At 41.3% G+C, this 22,675-nt stretch overlaps 2 protein-coding genes across 6 annotated transcripts in view; one reads left to right on the top strand and one right to left on the bottom strand.

The window, feature by feature from the left end:
* LOC149740197 (roundabout homolog 1-like) overlaps positions 1-21,004 on the top strand; it is a 40,705-nt gene extending 19,701 nt beyond the window's left edge. The window contains exons 4-27 of one of the 5 annotated variants that reach the window (XM_089872035.1): positions 5,909-6,063; positions 6,624-6,744; positions 7,886-8,027; positions 8,288-8,415; positions 9,470-9,589; positions 10,609-10,776; positions 11,071-11,285; positions 11,870-11,951; positions 12,030-12,195; positions 13,720-13,886; positions 14,025-14,265; positions 14,417-14,535; positions 14,697-14,990; positions 15,192-15,356; positions 15,660-15,689; positions 15,826-16,078; positions 16,166-16,291; positions 16,370-16,609; positions 16,674-16,889; positions 17,099-17,209; positions 17,671-17,801; positions 18,113-18,243; positions 18,817-19,528; positions 19,599-21,004. In XM_089872035.1, the coding sequence (XP_089728161.1) occupies positions 5,909-6,063; positions 6,624-6,744; positions 7,886-8,027; positions 8,288-8,415; positions 9,470-9,589; positions 10,609-10,776; positions 11,071-11,285; positions 11,870-11,951; positions 12,030-12,195; positions 13,720-13,886; positions 14,025-14,265; positions 14,417-14,535; positions 14,697-14,990; positions 15,192-15,356; positions 15,660-15,689; positions 15,826-16,078; positions 16,166-16,291; positions 16,370-16,609; positions 16,674-16,889; positions 17,099-17,209; positions 17,671-17,801; positions 18,113-18,243; positions 18,817-19,528; positions 19,599-19,840 (4,475 nt within the window). In that variant the 3' untranslated portion in view covers positions 19,841-21,004. Of the gene's footprint in view, positions 1-5,908; positions 6,064-6,623; positions 6,745-7,885; positions 8,028-8,287; positions 8,416-9,469; positions 9,590-10,608; positions 10,777-11,070; positions 11,286-11,869; positions 11,952-12,029; positions 12,196-13,719; positions 13,887-14,024; positions 14,266-14,416; positions 14,536-14,696; positions 14,991-15,191; positions 15,366-15,659; positions 15,690-15,825; positions 16,079-16,165; positions 16,292-16,369; positions 16,610-16,673; positions 16,890-17,098; positions 17,210-17,670; positions 17,802-18,112; positions 18,244-18,816; positions 19,529-19,598 lie in introns of all 5 variants that reach the window. The other 4 variants (XM_089872034.1, XM_089872032.1, XM_089872033.1 and 1 more) reach the window with 4 other exon arrangements.
* Positions 21,005-21,572: 568 nt separating this feature from the next.
* LOC149740196 (protein SPMIP2-like) lies at positions 21,573-22,327 on the bottom strand. The gene is made up of 2 exons (XM_089872064.1): positions 22,174-22,327; positions 21,573-21,852 (listed from the first exon to the last, which is right to left on the bottom strand). Exons 1-2 carry the CDS (start codon positions 22,310-22,312, stop codon positions 21,617-21,619), a joined length of 375 nt encoding a protein of 124 aa, XP_089728190.1. The 5' UTR covers positions 22,313-22,327; the 3' UTR covers positions 21,573-21,616.
* Positions 22,328-22,675: the final 348 nt, after the last annotated feature.

Genomic DNA, 22,675 nt, shown 5'->3' with positions numbered 1-22,675 from the left:
TTGAATAGATTATTTTGGAGTCGCTACAGTTTATAATCCTTGACGGCGTTCGTGTTGTTTTTGCTCGCCTGGAAAGAAAGTATCGGTGCCTGTTCTGCTGCCAGCGTGGAATTTCACCCGGAGCGAAAGATTAAATGTACGCGGAGGGTCCCTGGCTTAACGCCGCTATGAAAACTAAGCAAAGGTTCAAAGTGGTACTCGAAAAAAACTTGTGTACATTGCTCACCTTTATCGAACTTTCATAACTCGCACGAGGTCTTTTAACATTCCAGCGCCGTCGTGTGTTATTGGATATATGTTGTACGTGCAGACACTCCACACTTATAGATTTGTTATGTTTTCGTGTAATTTAGATAACCCCATGCAATCTGTGTCAAACGTATTAGCAACGGTGTTTTATTGCCGTTTGCAGCATTATTGAAAATATGGAAAATTTTAAAACGTTTATTTTGACCCGAAATCGCATAAAAACTTGAACCCTCTTACTTGCTGTCTATATCAGACAAAAAGCAGTCCTGAAAAGTCAACTCATCTGCTGACTTTTGCTTTGAAACCAAGTGACCATGAACAGGGGCCACGTCTGGGGCAACAGTAAGCAAACGAGGCGTACCAATTCTTGACCGAAATCTGCGCCACAGCTTTTGCTTTCACTCCAAACATTGTAGAAATGTAACTTAACGTTTACACAAGACTACCGTGACAATTTTAAGTGACATAATACTCTATGATATTTCAAGAAATCTACCGTAGCATGTGCTTGATTTGGGCTGTTTAAATAAGTTAAAACAGGTATTTGAGCATTTCGTTGTCGCGACTTACTAGCATGCATGTGTATTCAGAGAGGATATTGCTTCATTTGTTTCGTATCTGTTTAAGGCAACATTGCAAAAGATATTAAGTGGTCCTGGTTCGATTCTCAGCTGTCATGTTAGTTTCTCGTCACCCGCTTGAACCAAAACAAACGCAACAGCGCGTTACCCAAAGGACACTGTCGCGTGAGTAGGTATATCGACTCGGCCGTGCGCGGAGATTACATATTATTGCAATTACGATTCCTTCCCTCTATGGCTTTTTGGTTACACAGGGCTCTATTGATTTTTCGGACCAAGGAACTCTGGGTATTCTACTAACCCAGCCAAGTTAGCCACAACTTTGGGCGTCGTAATAGAATTAGTAGCGGAAGACTGCGAAGTGTTCATTGATTTTCGAACGAGCAAATTCAATTGGCATTAAACCAGAATTATCTGTAATTAACTTCGATCTGCCCGCGTCTTCTTCCAAGCAATGGCCACCACTAGGAATCCGTATTTTAGACACGCAAGAGACAAAACATTGCCAGTTTTGGTTCCGGTTTTGCTTAGTGCAATATGAATCAACCGACAACGGTTTAAAATGTGTTGCTGGTGTCAACACATCACAAAACATTGGCAACCAAACCGTTCGCCCTGAAACCTGGGTTGTACAGGCACTCGCTTGAAGAACATGAACCGTAAGAGGTCTGCTGGCAGCTGTTTTGTTAATTCAAATGCTTGGTGTAGTCACGCTTATTGGTACAGTAGCGCATCGTGCCCTAAACGTCGTTGGCCCATTAAAAAATCAACTTATTTACTGGATGGTTAGTGGAGAAATACCAAGCCCACAGTTGTGTTTTTCACATATTTGAACTTGTAATGCGTGTTTGGCTGGAGTTTCTGTAGCTGGAAACGCCCGTTTAGAATGGCAGGTGCGTCATCAACCGTTTCGTTGGTTGCTATTTTAAGGCATGTAAATGGCTTGATTGGAAAATGTCAGACTTGGAGTCTGGAAATAGAAGGAAATTTCGAAAAAAACGCGTTTTTTTAGTTTTAAACAGTTACACGTCCTTGAAATTGAATCAGTGGCGTTTAATTATATATTTGAACTGCGGTGACAAATTTTGACGTTTCATATCCTGTATGGCATATCAGCGACCTTGGTTGTTATTTCAGGTTGCAACTTAGTCCAAGGTTGAGTGAATATGAAAGTTCAGCAACAGGTTGCGACTTATAGGGGTTGCTTTCAACGGTGGAAGCCGTTTTAGCGTTGAGTGGATTGAAAGGGTCATTGCTTAATTGTCTGGGACCTATACAAGGGTAAGGTTACCGTTCGCAGCCACACTATACTTCGCTAACTGATCGACGGCTAACGCTGACGGATTGATAGTTCCGAAACAGTTTCTGTTTACTCGACATAAAAAGCTTATTGAGTGCAGCTCGGTACATGCATTTCCGGCTCACTGTCAACCAAAGCAATTGAATTCTATTTTAATTTTACTTTTTGCTGACGAATCCGCAGCCTTTCGACTCGCGGTTTTTTAAACTTCGTAACCCGGCGTCTTTGGTTTTGCCCATGTCGCCAAAACCGCATTTCCTTGTCGTACATGGAAACATCATCGAAAACACATGAATAAAATCGAATTTTTAAAGCGTACGCGGTCGAACCAGTTACGTCATCAGGGTACCGGTTCAAGGGGGGAAGTCGCCACGCATCCCTTTTCAGGAAATTATTTCCCGTCTAGTGTTTCAACCTGGAAACGGAACTGATGTACAAAGATAGGGTTGTCCTAAAACAAAAAGCTTCCCTGGGGATTTTAGGGATCTGTAATGCCGTGCGAAAGCTTTCGATGTCCACGAAATCCCGGTCTCCCTAATTCCTGGTTCAATACAGGTGGTGTCATCGCAAACACAAGGTACTTTTGCCGACGCAATAATTGAACATTCGCATAGCAGGGATTAGGTGATGTTTGCACTGGCCACTTCGCCGCTATAACACTACGCTCGGCGCCGACTACGCTGGCCCAGTTATTGAAGTATTCGTCAGGTTATAATCCCCGGCTATTCTAAACGCCGAAACAAAATAGCCCGACTGCATAGTGTTCGATTGGCGCTATATGGCGAATTACATTTAAAACCTGCCGCTTTTCAAATCACTCTTACAAAACAGTACTTCGGAATTTAATTCCACTTTTATTACTTTCCGTTTGCGAAATATGACACATTCGATGACCAAACAACGTCCGCACCTACAAGTGTTTGCTAAGCTGCCTGGATTTAAGGTAACTTGGGAATGTAACGTGGGCCGTTGTTACAAAGGAGGGTCAGCAAACTGAGTCACAACACTAAACGTACATATCGTAGATCATCGCTGTATCCTTTCGACTGAATGCTAAATTCCCGTTAACTCCCAATGTTTATATTTTGCGGTGGGAGAACAAAAACAGCGAGTCACCCGCTAAATAAACGAAATCCGAAATCTATAGTGAAACGATTGAAGGTTGAGATAAGATAATGAACGTCACGGACCCGCCACTTTACTTACCGGGGTAGAAATGTCGCGATAACTCCAGATCTCGTTTCGTTTGCGGCGTTTTACGGGAGCGATTTCCCTCCACCCATTTAACGACCTGTGGTGCTTCGTTTTCATACCTCGCCTGCCGCACAACGATCGAACCGGACTTGCAGATATTATCAGTTTATACGAAGACCACCTGTGTAGCGACGCCTTTCACTCAGCACCAGCATGCCCGGGCTCTTTGTCGTTTGTCGCATTAGTCAAAGGATAAGCGCTTTAAAATTGACAGAATCTTTGGCCAGATCCATGTTCCGTTGCCAGGAACGAAGTCAAGCCTTCTGCAGAAAGTAACAGGTCGGTCCAGTGCGCCAGATAGCGACCGGATCAGGAGTAAATTATTTTAGCGAAGACTTCGCGCTCAGCGGAGTGGAAAGCCGCCCTGATCCTATTTCATGAGAAGACGCCTTAGCGAGCGTTCGTCACTCTTTCACCGTGAGAATTTGAACTTCCAAAGTCGGGAAACACCGTTCGTAGCACTGTGCACATGTCTAACCTTATAAGCACGGAAATGAATCGCTAACACGACAATTTAATACACCACAACACTGTCATCAACCCAACGACGAGCGAAGGGGCATCGGTGTTCGATTTCGACTACCAAATCACTCAGCCGCTACGTCGTATTCACTTGCGTGGGTGTTTTGTCTTTGCAGAGCAGCCAACTCGTCTCTGCGCCTCACAAAACCAGGATAATCATCTGTCTACCACTTAATGTTCACCCTTGCGTCAATTACAAAGTGGGATAGCAAGATGATAGCACCCTAACGAGCTCATTACCCTGCTGGTTTCGCCAGGCGCACCCCAGTTTCTGGTTTCAAAAATGCTTTGTATTTGTCACTGCCCAAAAGCATTATTATGCTGTATTGAAGTATTGGTAGTTTACAAACTAGCCCAGTTGTATGGGTCACTAAATTCTCAAAGATTCCACTCATATTTCGTGACTGTTAAAACCTTTGCGGTTATAGAGACGTTACGTGGCTGTGATTGATCGCTGGTGTACCGGTCTATTGCTCTGCAAAACAAAGAACATGTAGCAACTATGTTTTAATGCAAGCGGTCTAAGCTCCCAGGAGATATGGTTCAAAACCCTAATACTGTTGGTAAATTCGGGACTCGATTTTTTACTGAGTTGAGGACAATTTATGACAATTTACCAAACTTTTGTTGTATAGTTCTGTTGTGTGGGCGTGCTTTACTCAACCGTAGAAGGCGTTATATGCCAAAAGCCAAAATAAAATTGCGGAATACCACATACGCCATGCCGGGTGAACAATGTGACTTAATGGTTGATTACGTCACAGTTGTTTCCGTGTGGCGAAAGTCGATCCAGTTCGTTCCGCATTCTGTCGCCTTCCAACGTCACGTGGTGTAAAACAATGACGTCATCTTATGCCGGTAACGAAAACAAATAACCACAGCTTCGTAAACTTGAACATCTTGACAGGAAGAAGATTTAAAACGAGAAACCTTTTCCCCAAATTTCAATTTTTGATTTGCTGTCAAAGGTATAAACGAGTGGTGTCTGGGATTTTTTCTCAAATAAATGAGTTCCTTTTCACTCAGAGCAAAATATGCATTAATTGCTCATGCGAAAACGAATTAGGTTATTTCTGGTGCCACTAAAACCAATCATTGTGGCTCTCGACTCTGAACTTTCAACCGCGCAGAGAATATTAATATTTGACGTTGCTTATTTAGATTTGATTTTCTTCCTAATCGGTTTTCTTTGTATTGATCGACCGTCTGTTTCTTGTCACGCATTAAACGCATCTGATTAGTTTGCAGGATTAAACTGGACGTAATGAGAGTAGATTCTAATATTTTACTCATTATCTTGCAACTCCCACGGCCCACCCCTTAGCGATTTGTGTTGTTTAGATTTCACGCTCTTAGTAATCCCCAAACATGGCGAAAAATCTTTCGGGAGGATCCCTTGTTAACACTCCTGATGCCAAAAGCCACATCACGACGGGGCGTTATTTCTGATTTGGACAGGCAACGCCATTTTTGGCGGTGGTCGTTTTGAGTTTTACCCACAATTGGCTACACTCGTTACGTCATCCTCGTTCAGTGCGCAAATAAAATCAGGGCAAATTGGAGCGTCGTTAGATGAGTTGCTGGGCGAATTATTGGGTCGGATATCGACGAAAGAAACACCGCCGGCTGCGGGTGGTCGCAAATTTACTTACCAAACGGCGATTACAATTTGCTCTCATCGGGCAGGAAATTGCAACAAAAATAATCGTTACAATATTGAATAAATGCGACGCAACAACAAACGTACATTCATAAGGATCGACCATGGATTATAATATTGTTATAATAAACATCCGAAATTGACTTGATAAATTTTAGCATATTGGGTGGTCCAATTAGTTCTAATCGATACCTACAGTGAAGCTACGTTTGCTGGTAATAAATTTTCATAACGATTCCCACTATTCCCTTGTTAGATATATTTAATATTTATACAGGTTAAATATTTTGACTTGTTGGGTTTTTAACGTGTGCAGTTGTTTACGAAGCTCTTTATTTTCAGGCATCGGTGAAGATTTTGTTCGAAATCCGGATGACATGGTCGCGGCATCCGGTACCAAGGTGACTCTTGTCTGTGAGGGTCCTTCAGGAGTCCCAGAGCCCACCATCACTTGGAGGAAAGAGATGGTACCAGTTTCAACAAACAGCAGGCGACAGGTACTTTAATATTCAAGAATTCCAATCTTTAACAGTGACATATTGGTGTGGTTAAACTAATTTTGCTGATATTTTTAGCGCGACCTTTTGAAGGCGATACAATCACTATATGTGTGCTACATTGAAATGCCGTGAATGATTACCTCTCCCAACGGTGTGGCTCCACTCAAATATGAATTAGCGTCTAACTACTTGGCCGACACGGCCGCGATAATTGGAATGATATAATCTTTCCAACCCCGTCACTCGAACTACGCTTTACGCATAATCGGCGAACGGATCAGATTAGTGAAATTGCTGCTGGTGTTTTGTTACGGCCGTGGTTTGGCGAGCGAACTGAAATGCTTCGATTGATCTCGCTCTTTTTGGTATCGAGTTTCGGAAGCAACTCCGTTTAACCGTGTCCGTCAAGTTTGTTTTAAGTAGACTGTCCCGTAGGCGCGGCGCGGAAAATGTAAACACCTAAAACAACATTTCCCGAAAGATCAAGGCATTCTGATCAAGTCTCATCCAGGACGTGTATAGTGTTTAGTAATTGAGCGCCGAATATTTCTATTCAGATTCTCAATGGAAATCTTGTCATACAACGAGCAGAGAAGTCAGATTCTGGTTCGTATGAGTGCGTTGCATCAAACAGTGCTGGGGAAAGAGTAAGCACTGCTGCCATACTGCGTATTCAAGGTTTGTGAAAATATGTCTATTTATTCTCATGTATAAAATGCATGAGACGGTATATATATTGATATTTCGTTTCCACACAAGAAATAGTACTCCATCGAGTATTGATGTGTTACACAACTGTCACAACTGTCACATGCGTGATTAAGAAAAAATACCGATACGCATGGGCGTATAGACAATTGACAGTATGAAGCCCCAATGTTCGAGTAAAATGCCGTCATAATTATTGCATCCGTCTTCATTTTGAAAATCCTTTTCCATCGAGAAAGTGGCATATCACAGCTGTGCTTGAGCAAGCTGTACGCGGTGTTTGAGTGCGGATTATATCCAGCTTTCACGTATAGGGATATGCAACGAATCCACATACGGACCATAGAAAGTCTCCTGAGATTTTCGCCACATCTGTTGTTTCCATTTGCCCACCATGGCCTCCCGTGTGTACCCTCGTGTTTACACTACCGGGTTCGACAGGGTCCGCCAAATAAAAGCCACATATTAATGCACAGCACCGCTAATTTAGGCCATACTGAATTAAAGGCTTCGCCAAAATGGCTCGTAAACCGTGGACGCTGGATCAACGTCACGAAACGCAAATTGCAACTGACGTACCATAACTCACGTCCTAACTACTTAATGCGTTACTTTATTAGAATTACGTTGAACTAGACCACACGCTTTAGCATCGGCACAGAAAACGAAAGCAAGCGAGCTCGAAACTTGTAATTAAAGTCCCCCTTTTGAGCCTTTTATGTAAAAAGCAATTTTAAAACCTTTAAATAACTATTTAATTCAACTCTTCGCTCAGATGGATTTGGCGGCCGATGATCGGCGCTGTGTTAATTTTCGCCTGTTCTCTGTCACATTAATATTTCATTACCCCGAAGCAAGGGTGACGTCATATGGTCCTTCCAATTCAATAATTCCTCGCTCTCCATTAACGTTTTCAGCAACGTTGCTGTCTAAATTTAAGAATGTTGCGACACAAAAACTAAGAAAATAAATACAAACCACTTTTTGGCTTTTTCCGAATTTTCCAGTTATGGATGAGGAAAATGTAAAAAAAACTGTGTTTTGTTAATACGTTTAAATCAAATTCCTAGACTTAAACAAATGCGATAATATATTTGTATTATTTCTTCAGCTAAACCAGAGTTTACCCTCGTACCAACTAGCCAGGAAGCTGTTTCCGGTCAAACGGTGGAGCTAGAGTGCCAAGTAAAAGGTGATCCTCGACCCAGGATAAGATGGTCGAAAGATGGAGGGAGTCTTCCATCACAAAGCAGGTTTGGCCTCTCTTTGTAGGCATATGTGTGCACCTTGGTGTCTTGCATATACCAGTGCTATATATGGTAGCACTAAGCTTAAGCAGTTTACATTATAATACAGCTTTCCTTTAATAACATTTCTGCCCGGCGGTTATCCTGCTTAAACTAAACATTTCGCCCCATTACACCATAGTGTATTATTCATTATCTAGACACGGGAGTGCGTCTCCACTTCCTAGACTTGGAATTTGTATTGATAACGATTTCCCACGTTACAGAGTCGTGCCTCTAAGTAACGGTAACTTACGAATCACTTCTGTTCAAGCAAGCGACAGTGGGGAGTATGTGTGCATGGCCGAGAACCAAGTCGGTTCCGATTCAAGATCAGCGATAATCAACGTACAAGGTAGGATGACGTCACATGTGCTTCTTCTGTAGGCAGCGTAAAGTAGAGATTCCGTTTTTAGGGCAATGGACTGGTATAAAACAAAGCCTTCATTGAACTACTTAACTTTAAAAGTTATTTTACTCTATTTCAAACGTGGAATGAATCACAACAAACAAAATCGAAAAAGTTCCCTAAATTGGCACAGCAGGTTCTGCCGCTAAATTTCTTTTACATAAAAGGCCGGCATTCGTAGATGTTTTGTTCATTAAAAAAACAGCTCTATATTTATTCAGTTATGAATAAATGCTAGCTATACCTCCCGGGTAGTGGTTTAAAATAGTATTGGATAAAAATACGCACTCCGACAAACATGTGCGTTAGCCAACTTTATCTCCGGTAAGACTGCTCTCGAAATTCCTGAGATAGCGCAGCTCTGATATTTATTTGCTACCAATGTATGGTCGACCGGTGTTCCGTTAAATCAAAAGATTCAAATTCAAGAGTATTGTCCCCCCTGCCTAATCTCGGTAAAATCATGCGATAAATCGAACAAACACCTGAAGTTGTTCATATTAATCTTCTGTGTCCTGTTTTACATGCCCATTTGCATCGGTACATGTTGTTATCTCTCAATTAATTCTCCTATTGTGTTTATAAACCACAGGATGCTTGTAAACTTGTTATTTCAGCATTGATCAGAATTACCGCATGACCGATTGCATCAAAACCTAAAATTAAAACGAAAACCGATTTAACGTTCGGTACCCCGTGCTGGGATGTATTGGGCACTTGTCGGGCTTTTAAAATGACGCAAGTCGACTTAGCAAAGTTCTCGAATTGCGTTGTGATGAACCGTCCATCAGTATTACACCTATACGGAGAAAATCACATGGAAAAAATAACTTGGTCACAAATCGTTACATTAGATGAAATCATGCGTGGGCGAATTTTTTGCGTCATTCCATTTTCTTTGTCCCCCATTTCCAGCACCATACCGTCAAACTTACTTATATAAAACTCTCACACAAGCCGATGAGATAACAAAACGACAATGTTTTGCTTTTTTCTGCAGTTGAACCAGTGTTTAGCCGCGTGTCGCCCGACACCACTGTCGAAGTTGGCGAATCAGTCACTCTGCTGTGCCGAGCATCGGGCAATCCACTTCCCACCGTGTTCTGGAGAGATCTAAACGGTATGTGGTTGACTAAACAATAATGCTTTCGCCCGATGCTATATTTGTGAACAAGTACAGTAGGATTGGTGGGTAAAACCAGTTGCACGAAATGTCTGTTTTTTCCATATACCAGATGTTATGTACTGACGATAATTCTTTTCGCACTAAGGCACCTGGTGCGTATAATACTGGATATATGAAGGCAGGCATCACATGCCTTCGTTTTTTCTTCGGCTAATAGCACAAAACGGTAGCTATCCAGTATCAAATTGCCTGCGCAGCCACAACAGCGCTATCGTATATGTTGTTTTATCGAACCAATGACGTTTTTGAGTTTTTTCTCGAACCCACAACAACATTCTGCAGCGACACAGATTACAATAACGTCACGTTCAAGTGGGCTAAAGTGCGCTGCGACCGATCCCTGCAATTTAGTTATTAACTGACTCGATATAAAGTGTGCTGACTACTTAACCGAGCTTGCTGAAGTAAACAAGCGTAAAGAAGCTCATTTACAGTCACCTCGTGTCAATCAAAACTGTGCGTAAGAATAACTATAAAACGCCGTATCTATACATACACATTACCAACACACTAATCTCTACTATATACCACGTTTCGAGTGTCACAAATAACTGGTGTTTATAGCAACATTTCAGAGAAACGGGCCTGAAAGTAGCTCGTAAAACTTAGCAAATACGGAATTTCTGCCAAGTGATATATGACACGAGCATTTAATAAGTCATTGGCTTATTTGATCTTAAGCAGTGTCAGGTTAGCTTTTAACTTAGCTACTGAATACTCCCCTTTTAACTATCCTGATCAAACGATATCCACATAAGCATCCTTTGAAGTCTGTCCGGAAAGAGGAAGGGTTACACGCGTATTATTCTAAAGTCACACACATAACTGTATATGCTATGTCCGTGTATGACTGCTGCTTGAAACAGAACGAAAATCCGGCACATTACTTTTGCTTTGAATAAACTCTGACAGAATATGTAAATGTTTTTGAAGATCGTTCTTTTTAAACGCAGGAAATGAAATGTTTCTTGGGCGATCGTACCAGGACGGCCACGTGCAAGTGACGACGGACGGTGACCTAATAATTCGCAGTATCAGGTTCGAAGACGAAGGCCTTTACAAGTGCCAGGCTCTCAGTGGTGTTGGAACGATTACAACGAAAGTTCAATTAACTGTACAACGTAAGTGGGCTCGAAATTTTCTAGTTGTTCCGATATTTCGTTGCGTTCTGAAACTTATGCTACCTCGAGAGCCATCGAGATTGACTCTTTGAAGGTCCTGACTCAGATTAATAAACTCATGCCACTGCCCACTGGCTTCTACAAATTTGGACAATCGCTAATTTACGGGACTTTTGGACGGTAACATTTCTTCGAAAAGTTACGCAATGTTACGTATTGTTGTCCAACGTAATTTAGTTTTATATTGCATTATTTAGTACACTCTAATAGGTTACTTATATGTGGCTTTTACAGCTCGACGAAGTGGCATTCCCCCACCAATTATACATAGAGGCCCCAGCAACCAAACTGTGGGCATTGGTACCACTGCAATATTGAAGTGTTCTTCAAATAGCCAACCCAAGCCTACACTACGTTGGTACAAAGATGGAGAACCGGTTCAAGTCGGTTCAGACCAGATACGCAAAACCTTAAGCGCGTCAGGAGACCTTCAAATCTATAGTGCCGAGGTAGCTTATTAGCATATGGTTAACCTTAAGGTTCTGCTTGGTTTTAATTGGAATCAATAGGAAATTAATTTTTCTGGCGATTTTTTAAAGCGCGAGAGGTTTTTGTAGATGGAACTAATTATAAAATAATGAAAATCGAAAACTACAATTAATAATATACATGTAAATGCACCTGCATTTAGAAGACTATTGGACATTTCATCATTTATCAATTCTTGCTTCGTTGTGTGTATGCACTGGTACTCCATAAATACAAAGCGATGAAAGTAATCCCCAATAAATACGTACGTCCGAGTTCAGTAGGCCACTTGATTGGCCAATGATATTTACAAACAGAAATACAACAACAGTCTTGAACAGTTACATTCATCATTACCAACTAACACCTATGTCCTTTCTTGTAAAATGTACATTTTGTCATTTTCCACATTTTATTCCTTAGCAACAACGTTGACAACCGCTTTGTGAAGTATATATCATTGTCGTGTGAGATCATAAAACCCTATGTGACAAATAATGCCCATCAAGAGGCTTAGACAACATCATGTATTTTCCGTATATAAAACGCTTATTAATGTTTTTAGAAATCGGACAGTGGCAAATACACATGCAGAGCAGCTAGCGATTACGGAATAACGTCTTGGGATGCTAAACTTTCTGTTCTACGTAAGTAAAATACGACATCACATATACTACTAGCACTGTGCTTGTAATTTTCTTTAACGAGATTTCTTGATTTTACAGCCAGTGGAAGTTTTGTGGCCAGTGTTGCCAGAAACGACGACCTCCCTGGCCAACCTGGACGACCAGCGGTGGTCAATACAACATCTCAAACCATAGCAGTACGTTGGCAACCAAACCAGTACACTGGTGCTTCACCAATTCAGTTCTCCATTCTGGAATATTATAGGTAAATACAAAAATGACGCTTTAAAGCGCTGTCAGACATATTATAAACTCAATGAGTTTTTTTGCATATGAAGTTTACCAGTTACAGTGTGAAATAAATGTGCTTACGACCGCTCCGTTACATTTAAAGTTTCAGACTGAAATTTACTATATATAGTAGGTGGGGAAAGATGGGACTTGTTTTCATTTTCTTTTTTGCCATTTGGTAATCAACGAAAAACGTTTACAGAAATATATAACCTAGCCCCGACTCTTATCAGAGCATTGGTAATTGTTCGAAAGACGATCAGGAAACATAGGGTTTCGGTGTTAATGGTATCCCACCTTACCGCAAAGTACTGTGTTAAGTTGTAAAAGCAACATGCTTCGTTGCTACTTGCGAAAAATACAATGTATCAGACTACAAAGAAATGCTTAGCAATCACGCTGACATCGTTTACAATCTCACCACATTTGTCTGCCCGAGATAATGAAGTTCAAAATTACGTGAGAACCATCGCTCAGTTTCTCTCCATAACCATTCGCAGGCACTTCCATTTATCAGCAATTGTCAGCTGTGGTTAAATGTCGATAAGCAAATTTCATCACGCGCCCCTGTATTCCTTCCCTATATACCGTGTCGTCCTTAGAAAGTTGATATTTCCGGGCACCCCTTCCTTTGCCCGCCGCCCGTGTTTAGGTCGCACACATACTTGTAGTTGAGATTGTTTCCGCTTTGACGGATTTTTAAGAGGATGACGTGAATTCGTGACCCACGGTAAAGAACCTGCGCTCGCGTACCCGCACAAGTATCGAAATCTCAAACCCCAAAAGTCGATTCATCATACAGCTTGTGCCACGCGCAAAATTCGGGTCAAATAACACCTTTAAATTCGCTGGAACTCGCCCATATTGGGCAGCCACGCAACTAACCCTCGATCTTGAACCTAAAACTTAAGATTCTTTGTTTGTGGTGGTCACGGGGCCAACGCAGTGGTTAAGTTTATGAAATAAAGCCTTTTTCGGTGTTAGGTCTTGGCCTTAAGATCACGATTCAGATTTCAACACTGAGTGCATTTAGATTCGAATCTGAGCGCAAAATATCACGGGTTATCAATAACAAGGTATGTCTCCGTGCCTTGATAAATTACGCAGTTCGCTATTATTACATCTCGCCAAAGCTTGGGGTAACAGGCAGCATCGGTTTGTAATTGGTATTGTTTTCGAGGATTTATAACATGTAAAGGCTTTTAAATCCCTAAATCGCGTTAATCTATTTTTCCATTATCCTTGAATTGTTGATATTTCGCTTCGTATGTTTCTGGTGTGTTATTCCAATGCAAACCATTGGTAGATGAAGGTATAAGAACTCTGAAGACATTGAAGTGTTTTAAAACCATACGAAATTGAATTTGGCATTTTCTTATCTAGCGAGTGTTATTGTCGTCGCTTTGAAACTATTTCTGTCCAAGTTAATGGAGCAGAAGTGGTGCTTTTAGAACGAATTAAATAAACGGTCTTAAATTTCCGTATTTTCTCTGAATAGAATCGGAAGCTCTTCTGCAAGTTGGCAACGAGTGACAGACGTCACAGGTCACGTGGTCGTCCTGCGCCATTTGGAGCCATCGTCTGATTACGTCATATTAGTGAGATCTGTCAATCACCAGGGTGCTAGCGTACCTAGTCAAACTTCACTTCATATGAGAACTAAAGGTAACCAACTACATTATACTCTATATTTACATCATGCGTCAAAAACGGCTTGACTTGACGAAATATTGTAGTCGTGCTCACGAGTTTACAATTTTGCCTTGATAGTTGTCATTTCTACAAAGCTAATCTATCTTTCAGATATTGTGCAAACGCGGTCCCCTGTTCAAGCGGGAGAGACCCAAGACAAGTTGAACGCCGTGCGAGTCACCCTACAACGCGCAGTCCCCAATCTCTTGCCCGACTCCACTAGCGGCGCTATGCAGCTGTCCTGGCAAGCCATGGCGAGCTGCGATGACGTTGATGGCTTTAAAATCTTCGCCAAGCCACTGTCACCCCGTAATCGTGTCACATTAAAAGCGACAACCTCCTGTCTAATGAGGTACGTAGTTTAATCAAGATAATAATGAATTCTAATTTAGCTACTCACCCTATACTCAAAATGGCATCCCGAGCTATAAGCAGAAATATTGTTACACACATTTTGTATTGCAGAAATTTATTAAAAACTAAATATGGTCTTTCTTACATAGAACCCACCAGCTTCAGAATTTAGTTTCCGGGATCAAGTACGAGCTTCGCATACGTCCCTATAAGGGTCAACTTACTGGTTTTCCAAGCCCCATTGAGTTTGTTTCTCTGCAAGCTGGGAGTAAGTTTAACTTTATATGTTACTATAACTTTTGACCAAAACACGTATATAACACTCATTGACTTAAATCGTAGGCTCCATGACTTTCCATGCGTAGAACCCCACCTGTACAGAATGAAAAAAAACATCGGCAAAGTGGCAACTAATGTAATTTGTTGCAGAAATCCAGCCCAAAAAGCCGACGCTATCGGGTGTGCCCGACAACGACCAAAAATCCATAACTTTTACGTGGACGTTACCTGATGATGTTTTACCGCCCTACGTTACTGGTTATGCTTTGAACTGCTACTCGTCCAAAGGCGCGAGTTACAGTGAGACGATCAAACTAAATACATCAACGTACGAGTGGACGTTGTCCGCGTTGTCCACCCGAAGTACATACGTTGCCAGTCTCACGTATCTCACACCTCTTGGAGAGGGAACGACAAGCGACGAGTATACTGTCGCTATTGGAGGTAACTTTTGCAAAACTTACTGATAATAACTATATAACAAGTCAAACGTTGTATGCATAAGCCGCCTTGGGGTAACAGGCTTCTTGTTGGTACACCAAGATAAAATAAATATTTAATCGCAAAGTTACCTTCTGCGCTGCCGTGTTATTTTGCTGTGAATAATTGATGCTTAAGCTTATTTTTGGTTTCTTTCCTTTTCAGGGGGAACTACAGCTCAACCCGACGACGAAGGGGGTTTTGTTGGAATGATGCAAAAACAGCCAGGTGTGATTGCCGGCCTTGCAGTTGGTCTTATCGTCGTGCTGGCAATTATAATAGGAGGCGTGTGTTATTACCGCCGAAGCAAGAGAACTAATAAAGGCAGAGGTCTGCACGGTGGGTTGTGTGTTGTGAAATATACAGCATGAGGTTTTCTCTTCTTCATAATCAGTTTCCTGTTTTGCTCCTTATGAAAAATTAATTTGATAGATTTGTTGTGCAATATCTATCGTATTAACATCCTTGCATGGTCGCTGCGTTTTTCCAAACTAATTGAGGCATATAATACCCACTGACAAAAAACATTACTCACATATAACTAATAAATAGTTTACGGCTGCACACACCTACTTACTTAGCCAAAACAACTTTACTGACATTCATTTTCTTCTTTGCATATTTTCACTGCAGTTCGTTCCTTCAGCTTTACGCCTCAATCAGGTAATTGCTTTTTGTGTGAGAATAACAACATTTCTAAGCATGTTTTGGTAACGATTGGTAGTGTGAATTCTTAATACTCCATACCAATTCGAATCACATTGTTAAATGCCTATTTAATCGTTCCATACCTTTACAGGCCCCCACCGAGTCCATAGAGACCGTTTCGACGCATCAAACAGCCAATACAGCACTGGCTTTCAAATTACAGCCATGGGCGCTCCAGATACCCCCAGTAACAGCGTAACTGGTGACAGAGGATCCACCAAAGGCTTGGGCATGGGTACGACGACCAGTTCAGAAAACAGCAGAGCGTATTTGCAACGAAGTGGGGTTAACATTGGTGGGCCAACCAATGTCACGAAGAACGCTGTCGTCTCCTACAATACTGGGTAAGCTCTCGTTCTACTGAATTAATAATAGATAGAGAGTTTGCGAGAGTGTGTTTTTAATCACCGTATTTTTAATTACTTTATAAGAAACGGGAACATGAGCGGGGGTTTAGAAATGAGTCCTTCACCTCAGCCAGCCTTCTCCTACGTAACTGATCAACTGACCAGCATGAATAACATTCAACCCCAGTTCTCCAGCGCCAATCTCTCAAGGTACAAAACAAATACTTCATATATATGCTTCATGCTACAATTGAAACAATCATATAACATGATATAATTCATTTCCAGGCCCAGCATTGCTTCCACGCAATCAAACATGTCCAACAATATCCAACACCGAATTCAACAGCAGCAACTTCTCCGCCAACGCAGTGGTACAAGTATTGGATACACCCCACCCCCCAACGGTGAACCTGAACAAGAGTTTGGGTACAATGACCCCACCAGCCCCAGTGTTCGCTCTCAAGGGGAATTGCCCCCGCCCCCACCTAGCCCCCCACTTTCACAAAGAACAGCCATAAGCGATAGGTATGTGCCCCACTAAGTCCTATACACCCAAATATTCATTATTAAAAAAACATTTACGTTTCAGAAGCCGAAGTAGCAGCGGTGTTCATTCAACCGGTGAAAGGTCATCTCGATCGGGTCAAAGGTCACGGCGTGGGACTCGCGCCGCTCGAGTACCAACAGCATCCGTGGCCCCTGTCAATCATCAATCACCTGTCAATCATTCAAACCCTCAGCCGTACTTACCAACTGATACTGACACTGGAATCGGAAGTTTACAGCAGACACCTTCTCCAGCTAGGTAGGCTGAATTTAATTTGGATTTCGCATTTGCTGAGCTGCCTAAAGAACTTGTTATAGGACATTTACCATGATGTGTTACAACAATTTTACTAAATTTTACAAGACATGTATGTAACTTTAGACGAAAATCTGCTCATAATAAAATAAACGCCTGAGACATTAACTTAATAGCTCTCCTAAATAACTTAATAACGTAAATGTTTCCAGCAGAGCAGAAGACATGCGCCACTCCCCTACCCCACCCACTCCTCCAGTCAGAGGAGCCTCCGCTTTTTCTTACGGACAAGGTCACCCAGCGTTGCAATTCGACCGTAACCGGTAAATAAACTGTTATATAACTCCTGTGTAACTTTTAACACTTGATATATACAGAACCTCTGGAATAAGCTGGGATACCGTTAGTGCCCAAATCCTATAGTTCCTGAACGTGTTTTTAGCAATTAACAACGATTGTATGAGTCGTGTGGCTACGATTGTATAACTCTGTAAATACTTTCAGTTTACTAACAAATGGGAGAAAAAATGAGAATATGTCCAATCTTACCCCGATCTACTATTTATATAGGCCATATAGGGTGTTTTAGGAATTAAGAGCGATATATTTAAGATTTCATTCTTTTGCGTTGCATTCGCCTGCAAGTCAAAATAAAAAACGTATATTTTCCTTAAATTACTTAATCGAAATTTTAAAGACTTTGGTGTTCCTACATTTAAAACACCAATACACAGATGCCATTCAGTGTGTTCTTGTATTAGTCATAAACCTTACTTATTTTCAGCGACCCTTCACTAAACCCTGGCTACTTGGCTGGACCTTCTGAAGGTGATTCCGAAGCTGAGAACGACCATGTTGGACAACTTAGAGTTCGGACGTTTAGCAATGAAGCTGATCCAAGGAACAGCATGGCTGGTATGTTAATGCTGTCTTATTTATTCTGTTTTAAAGAACGGTGTAATAGAAAATGCCATTCGACTTTTTTTTATAAAAAAGTATAAATTTTAAAAAAGTCTGAACTTTTTGTTTGATTGTCGATCCAAGTTGAAAAACACGGATTGTTTTTGGACACAAAACGTTTCACGACTCTAAAAAAACTTTACGTTGAATTTTTAAAGTTTTTTTTTCAATATTTTAGATTTAGAAGAACAAGTATTTATTAGATTGTATTTGTAGATTAAAACTCTTCGAGTATTCCGCATTAAAAATGTCTTATGATTCACCAGTTTCCGGGGTCTCAATGATGAACGCTTTTGGTTCTGAGTCGGATGACGGAGACAGATCATCGGAGCGAGATTCACCAGTCTCTGCCCTCTCAGATGACGATGGATCATTGCAGATGGAATCAGCATCACAGGTTCGGAATTAAACGTTATGGTTTAGTAGGTTGTGTTAAAATGGCTCTTTTCATTCTCTTTTATCGTCCCATTTGATAGAAGTATGTTTACAGGATTTTATATAATATATGCTTGCCAAAATAGAGTTGTTAACTGGTGTAATCGGTATTAGGAAATATAGGTTATTGTGTAGGAACAGTATCCACCTTACTCTACAGTACTAATACTACAACATAATATATGGCTTTAAACACTGAAAACATGAATCTAGCTTGAGAGTATTAGGTTAAAATGCTGTACGGGCATTCTCTTTACTGTTTTTCGCAATAAATTATTACGTTTGAACTAATAAAATTAAAATAGACGGACGTAATTGGTTTGTCCACTAGCTATAGGTTAATTGACCATGTTTTTTAACTATTAAATAGTACGCATGTACTGACCCTAAACGTGTTTTTATCTATATCGTTTTGCCGCTACATGCTATTTTTCATTGTGCATTTTTCCTAACCTTCATTGATTAACCGTAGAAACCGTATACGTTCTGTATTTGTTAAGATTTGTTGTAATAATCAAGTATTATGTTTTTACAGGTCGGACAAAATTTAATCCGAGATGAATCCCCAATACGGCCCAACCCTCAGCCGCGTATATTTAAACCAATCCCAACAGAAGTTTCCCCAAGTCGACCTTACACACAGCGCTTCCGCAGCAGTGAAGAAGAACCGCTCATAGAAAATGATGACTGTTTGTCGCCCACTAAAAGCAAAAGTGGAAGAAAAACCGGATCTAAGCCGCGGAGAACAAACAATAAAAAGAATTCTGCCGGAAACTTGGCCAGAATGAACAGCGCGAGCAGCTCTTCGTCGTCGTATCTTCATAACACTGGTGACAGTGGCATGAGTGCGGGGGTCGGCTGTTCTACTGAGCATAGCAGTCTTAACAGCAACTCCAGTGCAAGTAGTGGTGCTAGTAAATCTATTGGGTCAAAAGTTGGCCGATCAAGAACTGCTGGAAACCTTTCGTCTTATGACGCAACACCCACGAACGAAGGCGACGGACTCGTTGAAGTTGATTTTAAACGGGGTGTCCGAGTTCACGACGGAAATTATTCAACACCGGTGTCACCCACCACCAGCGGCGTGTCGGAGCAGAGCGGCTACGTCAGCACGGCTTCAAGCTGTTGGCAGTTCCAGCAAGAACCTCAATCCCCCACAAAACACAACACGCCCAGACGACCTCCAAGAATGGGAACTGGAAACCGGTTGGCGATTGCCAGCCCACAGCGCCCAAATGATTTTGCCGGTAAGCAGGCAGCTGTGTTTTAAACTTGCCGCAATCTCTATGAGGTATTGAGATTGTTGTTTTTGGGCAGATCGCAGCATCAAGTCCCCGGGACACTATATGAAAAGCCCTGATCGAAACACTGCCTATCACGATTACGATGATGTCACTCCTACCCGGAACGCTCTGGATGACGGAAATGATCAGTTTCATTCAGGTCGAGGTGCGTTCATCGTCGGCAAATTGGGTCGAGAATTACCGCAGGAATTATCCGATGTTCCCGAGGTATCGACGTCAGATTTTTGCGAAGATTATAGCGACCAAAGTCAATAGTCTTGCGGAGACTGCAAAACTGATTCTATTTTTCTTTGAAAATGGATAGATACAGATGGAACGAAGCACGTTCCGCGAGCAAACTGTACCGCAAGGTCCCCACAAGATTAAAGTCGATGGTAACGGACACGGCCGTGCAATTACCTAAATAAGGCTGTGTATTCATTGCAAAAGGAAAAAGTTTCACGTTCGAAACTTAATGCCCCAAAGTCGCCTTGCTGCTACCCACCTATTACCCAAAGCAGGGCGTTGAATTTTTCAATTTGATTTTTTTCTTTTGTATCAGAGTTTGCTGTTTCAACGTCGCGAGTTCCATTGTGTGTTGAGTATATTGTTTCTATGTTTTTTGCTTCACTCCATGCCGCTGTAGACAAATCCTTTTGCAGAAAAACACTTCATTTGATGCTTTTGTCCAAATTAGCTGTCCTGCACTGCAAGGGTGAGGTCGCAGCACGGCTTGCCACGCCATGAAACGTGGTATTACGGCCAAGGTTGGCCCATTACCCGAAATCATCTTCCGTTGCTATGATTGTAAAATTCGGATGCACAGGATGGTTACTATAGGTAGCTATATCCATTTACAGAAAACTCCCACTTAAAACCTTTTCTGATACGACATCATAAGTCGTTTTGACGAATGGCGAGTTTATGTTTTTATTTTAATTCTAGCTGCAAAGTACTGCAACTGCTGTTTTTCGCTTCAACTGCCGATAGAATTCCGTTGAATTGTGCTTACTTAGCTGCGAATCGGCAGATAGCCGCTCGAATCACTTTAACTATATTCTGCATGGCTTTAACTGTACACATGCTCCTTTTCTCAATCGTTGACTTGTACTTATAGATCGCCTTGGTTAGACAAAGCACAACTTTGACCGACGACGTACATATTACTAACTGTGTGACTGCTCTTACTTAGGTGTTGCCTACTATTGAGCAATTTTTTTGTTTTCCGGCCTTCTCATGCCAATGAAATATTTGCAGTGTTTGCAAGCGTTTCTTATAATACGGAATTCGTCCGTAGTTTGAATACGCAGGACTCTTGAGGGTCGCAGTTAACTTTCATTTCCGTGTCGTTTATATTTATTTGTAAATGTAGATTTCTTTTTATGAAGCATCCACTTTGCCGAACGTTTTTTCTGTTCAATAAACTACAAGCGATAAGTACTGCGTGTTTTAATGGTAATAAGTGTTTTTTTCAATGATAGCTGCAACTCTAACCACAGCGCATAGTACTTGATTCTAGAGTCTAGACGATACTGAGTTCGAAGCTCGATGCTGCCATAGCAGGTTCGCCTCGGGCGTGATTGGGTATGACAACATTATTGAAATTATACGATAATGGTATATATTTAGTAGTTGAAAAAAACATACAGACAAGAACAATGCAAAAGAAACAAAAAGTCACATATCAAGTATGTTCTACTTTATAGTGTATAAAAACTTTTGACGCGTATTTTAGTTTGTTATTCGCATTTTAGCCGAGTAAATTTCGTTTACTGCAGTGCGTAGGTATTTAACCAATCGTTTTCGGCGCTGTAGCCTGATTGCAATTGGCGTCGGCGTTTTATCAATCATAGTACCGTTTCGCCGCTGTTTGTTTGGAGGCAAGTTTTTGTGCCTACTTTATGCTGTACGGTTATGTTGCTTTGCTATTTGTATTTGTGGTTTGTGGTACTGCTTACTGTGGCATTTATAACATATAGTTTACAGATAGATGCAAAACCTTGTTCGTCAAAAATAAATGTACCAGGATAGTTGGTTTTATGTATTTTATTGTTATCGTCTACCCGGTGAAATGACAACAGGCAACACTGAGTTTCGTAGCAGTGTTGTCACGTTCCATCCGATCTCTCCAACCCGCTTGTGACGCATCTCACACTTGGGGGCGCTGGAGGTGCATGGTCGGTACAGATATTCAGCACCGCTAGTAATTTCCCGTGAAAGGGGTGCAATTCCAATATACCGTCCTTGTTCTTCAACTTTTACGCAGTGGTTTAATGCTCCGGACGGCCCTGAGGTAAACACGATAGTCAGTTGTTGGTTTTCTCCACATTGTCTTCGAACTGACTGTTATTATGGGACCGGCGCCGTGGCAAAGTGTATAGTTCTACTGCTTTTAGCCCAGAGGTCATGGGTTCGAGGCTTGATACTTCTATACCTCAGTGGTCCGTTATGAGTTGTCCAAATTTTCAGCCATACATTTAAAAAAAATCACACACAATAATTACTTAGAAGTTTCATATACGTGGTAACTCGTAATAAGCGGGCACGAGGTGTAAACAGAATGTCCATTTTATAAAGTTTTTATTCCTTCTTATTTATATTAGAATCACCTGTGTAAAGCATTCTTCGACCGGTCGGTTTTATACTAGAAGGATAATTATACCTCTTTGTGACGTCATCAATGGAGCCAGAAGAACCGCTGGTTCGTGATGAACAAGCGCTTTGTACAGGTCGAGGTATAACGCCCATTTTAACCTAAACTGTCGTACAGCTGCTGTGTTTTTATTAAATAGTAATTATTATAAACTAATGATAAAAAAGGCTGCAAAAAATATAAAACGCCATGTTCTGTATTTGTGGCTGACCTAGATTATTTAGCAATGACAACACGCAGTTAAACACACAAATGTGCACACCATCCGGCTTCGTAGCACAGAAGTTATGACTTTCAAGACAGGTAACGCGATATGCAACGTCACAATGCGTCTGTATGATCGGTTCTGCCCTCTTTTGTTTACGGCACAATAACTGATAGCGATCACGTGACATTAAGTGTTATTAAATCAGTAGGGTATTTTTGTAACATATCACGAAACCCACATTTCTAACAAT

Source organism: Ciona robusta, chromosome 2 (genome assembly GCF_009617815.1).
Source record: "Ciona robusta chromosome 2, ASM961781v2".
Taxonomy (NCBI): Eukaryota; Metazoa; Chordata; class Ascidiacea; order Phlebobranchia; family Cionidae; genus Ciona; species Ciona robusta.
This window is presented reverse-complemented; position numbering and strand designations above follow the sequence as displayed.

Excerpts from the sequence above, each read along its gene's own strand:
- LOC149740196 (XM_089872064.1), bottom strand. The coding sequence starts at position 22,312 with ATGGGCGTTATACCTCGACCTGTACAAAGCGCTTGTTCATCACGAACC. Across the intron at positions 21,853-22,173 it reads TCGAAGAATGCTTTACACAG|GGCCGTCCGGAGCATTAAAC; the intron begins GTGATTCTAATA and ends TGTTTACCTCAG.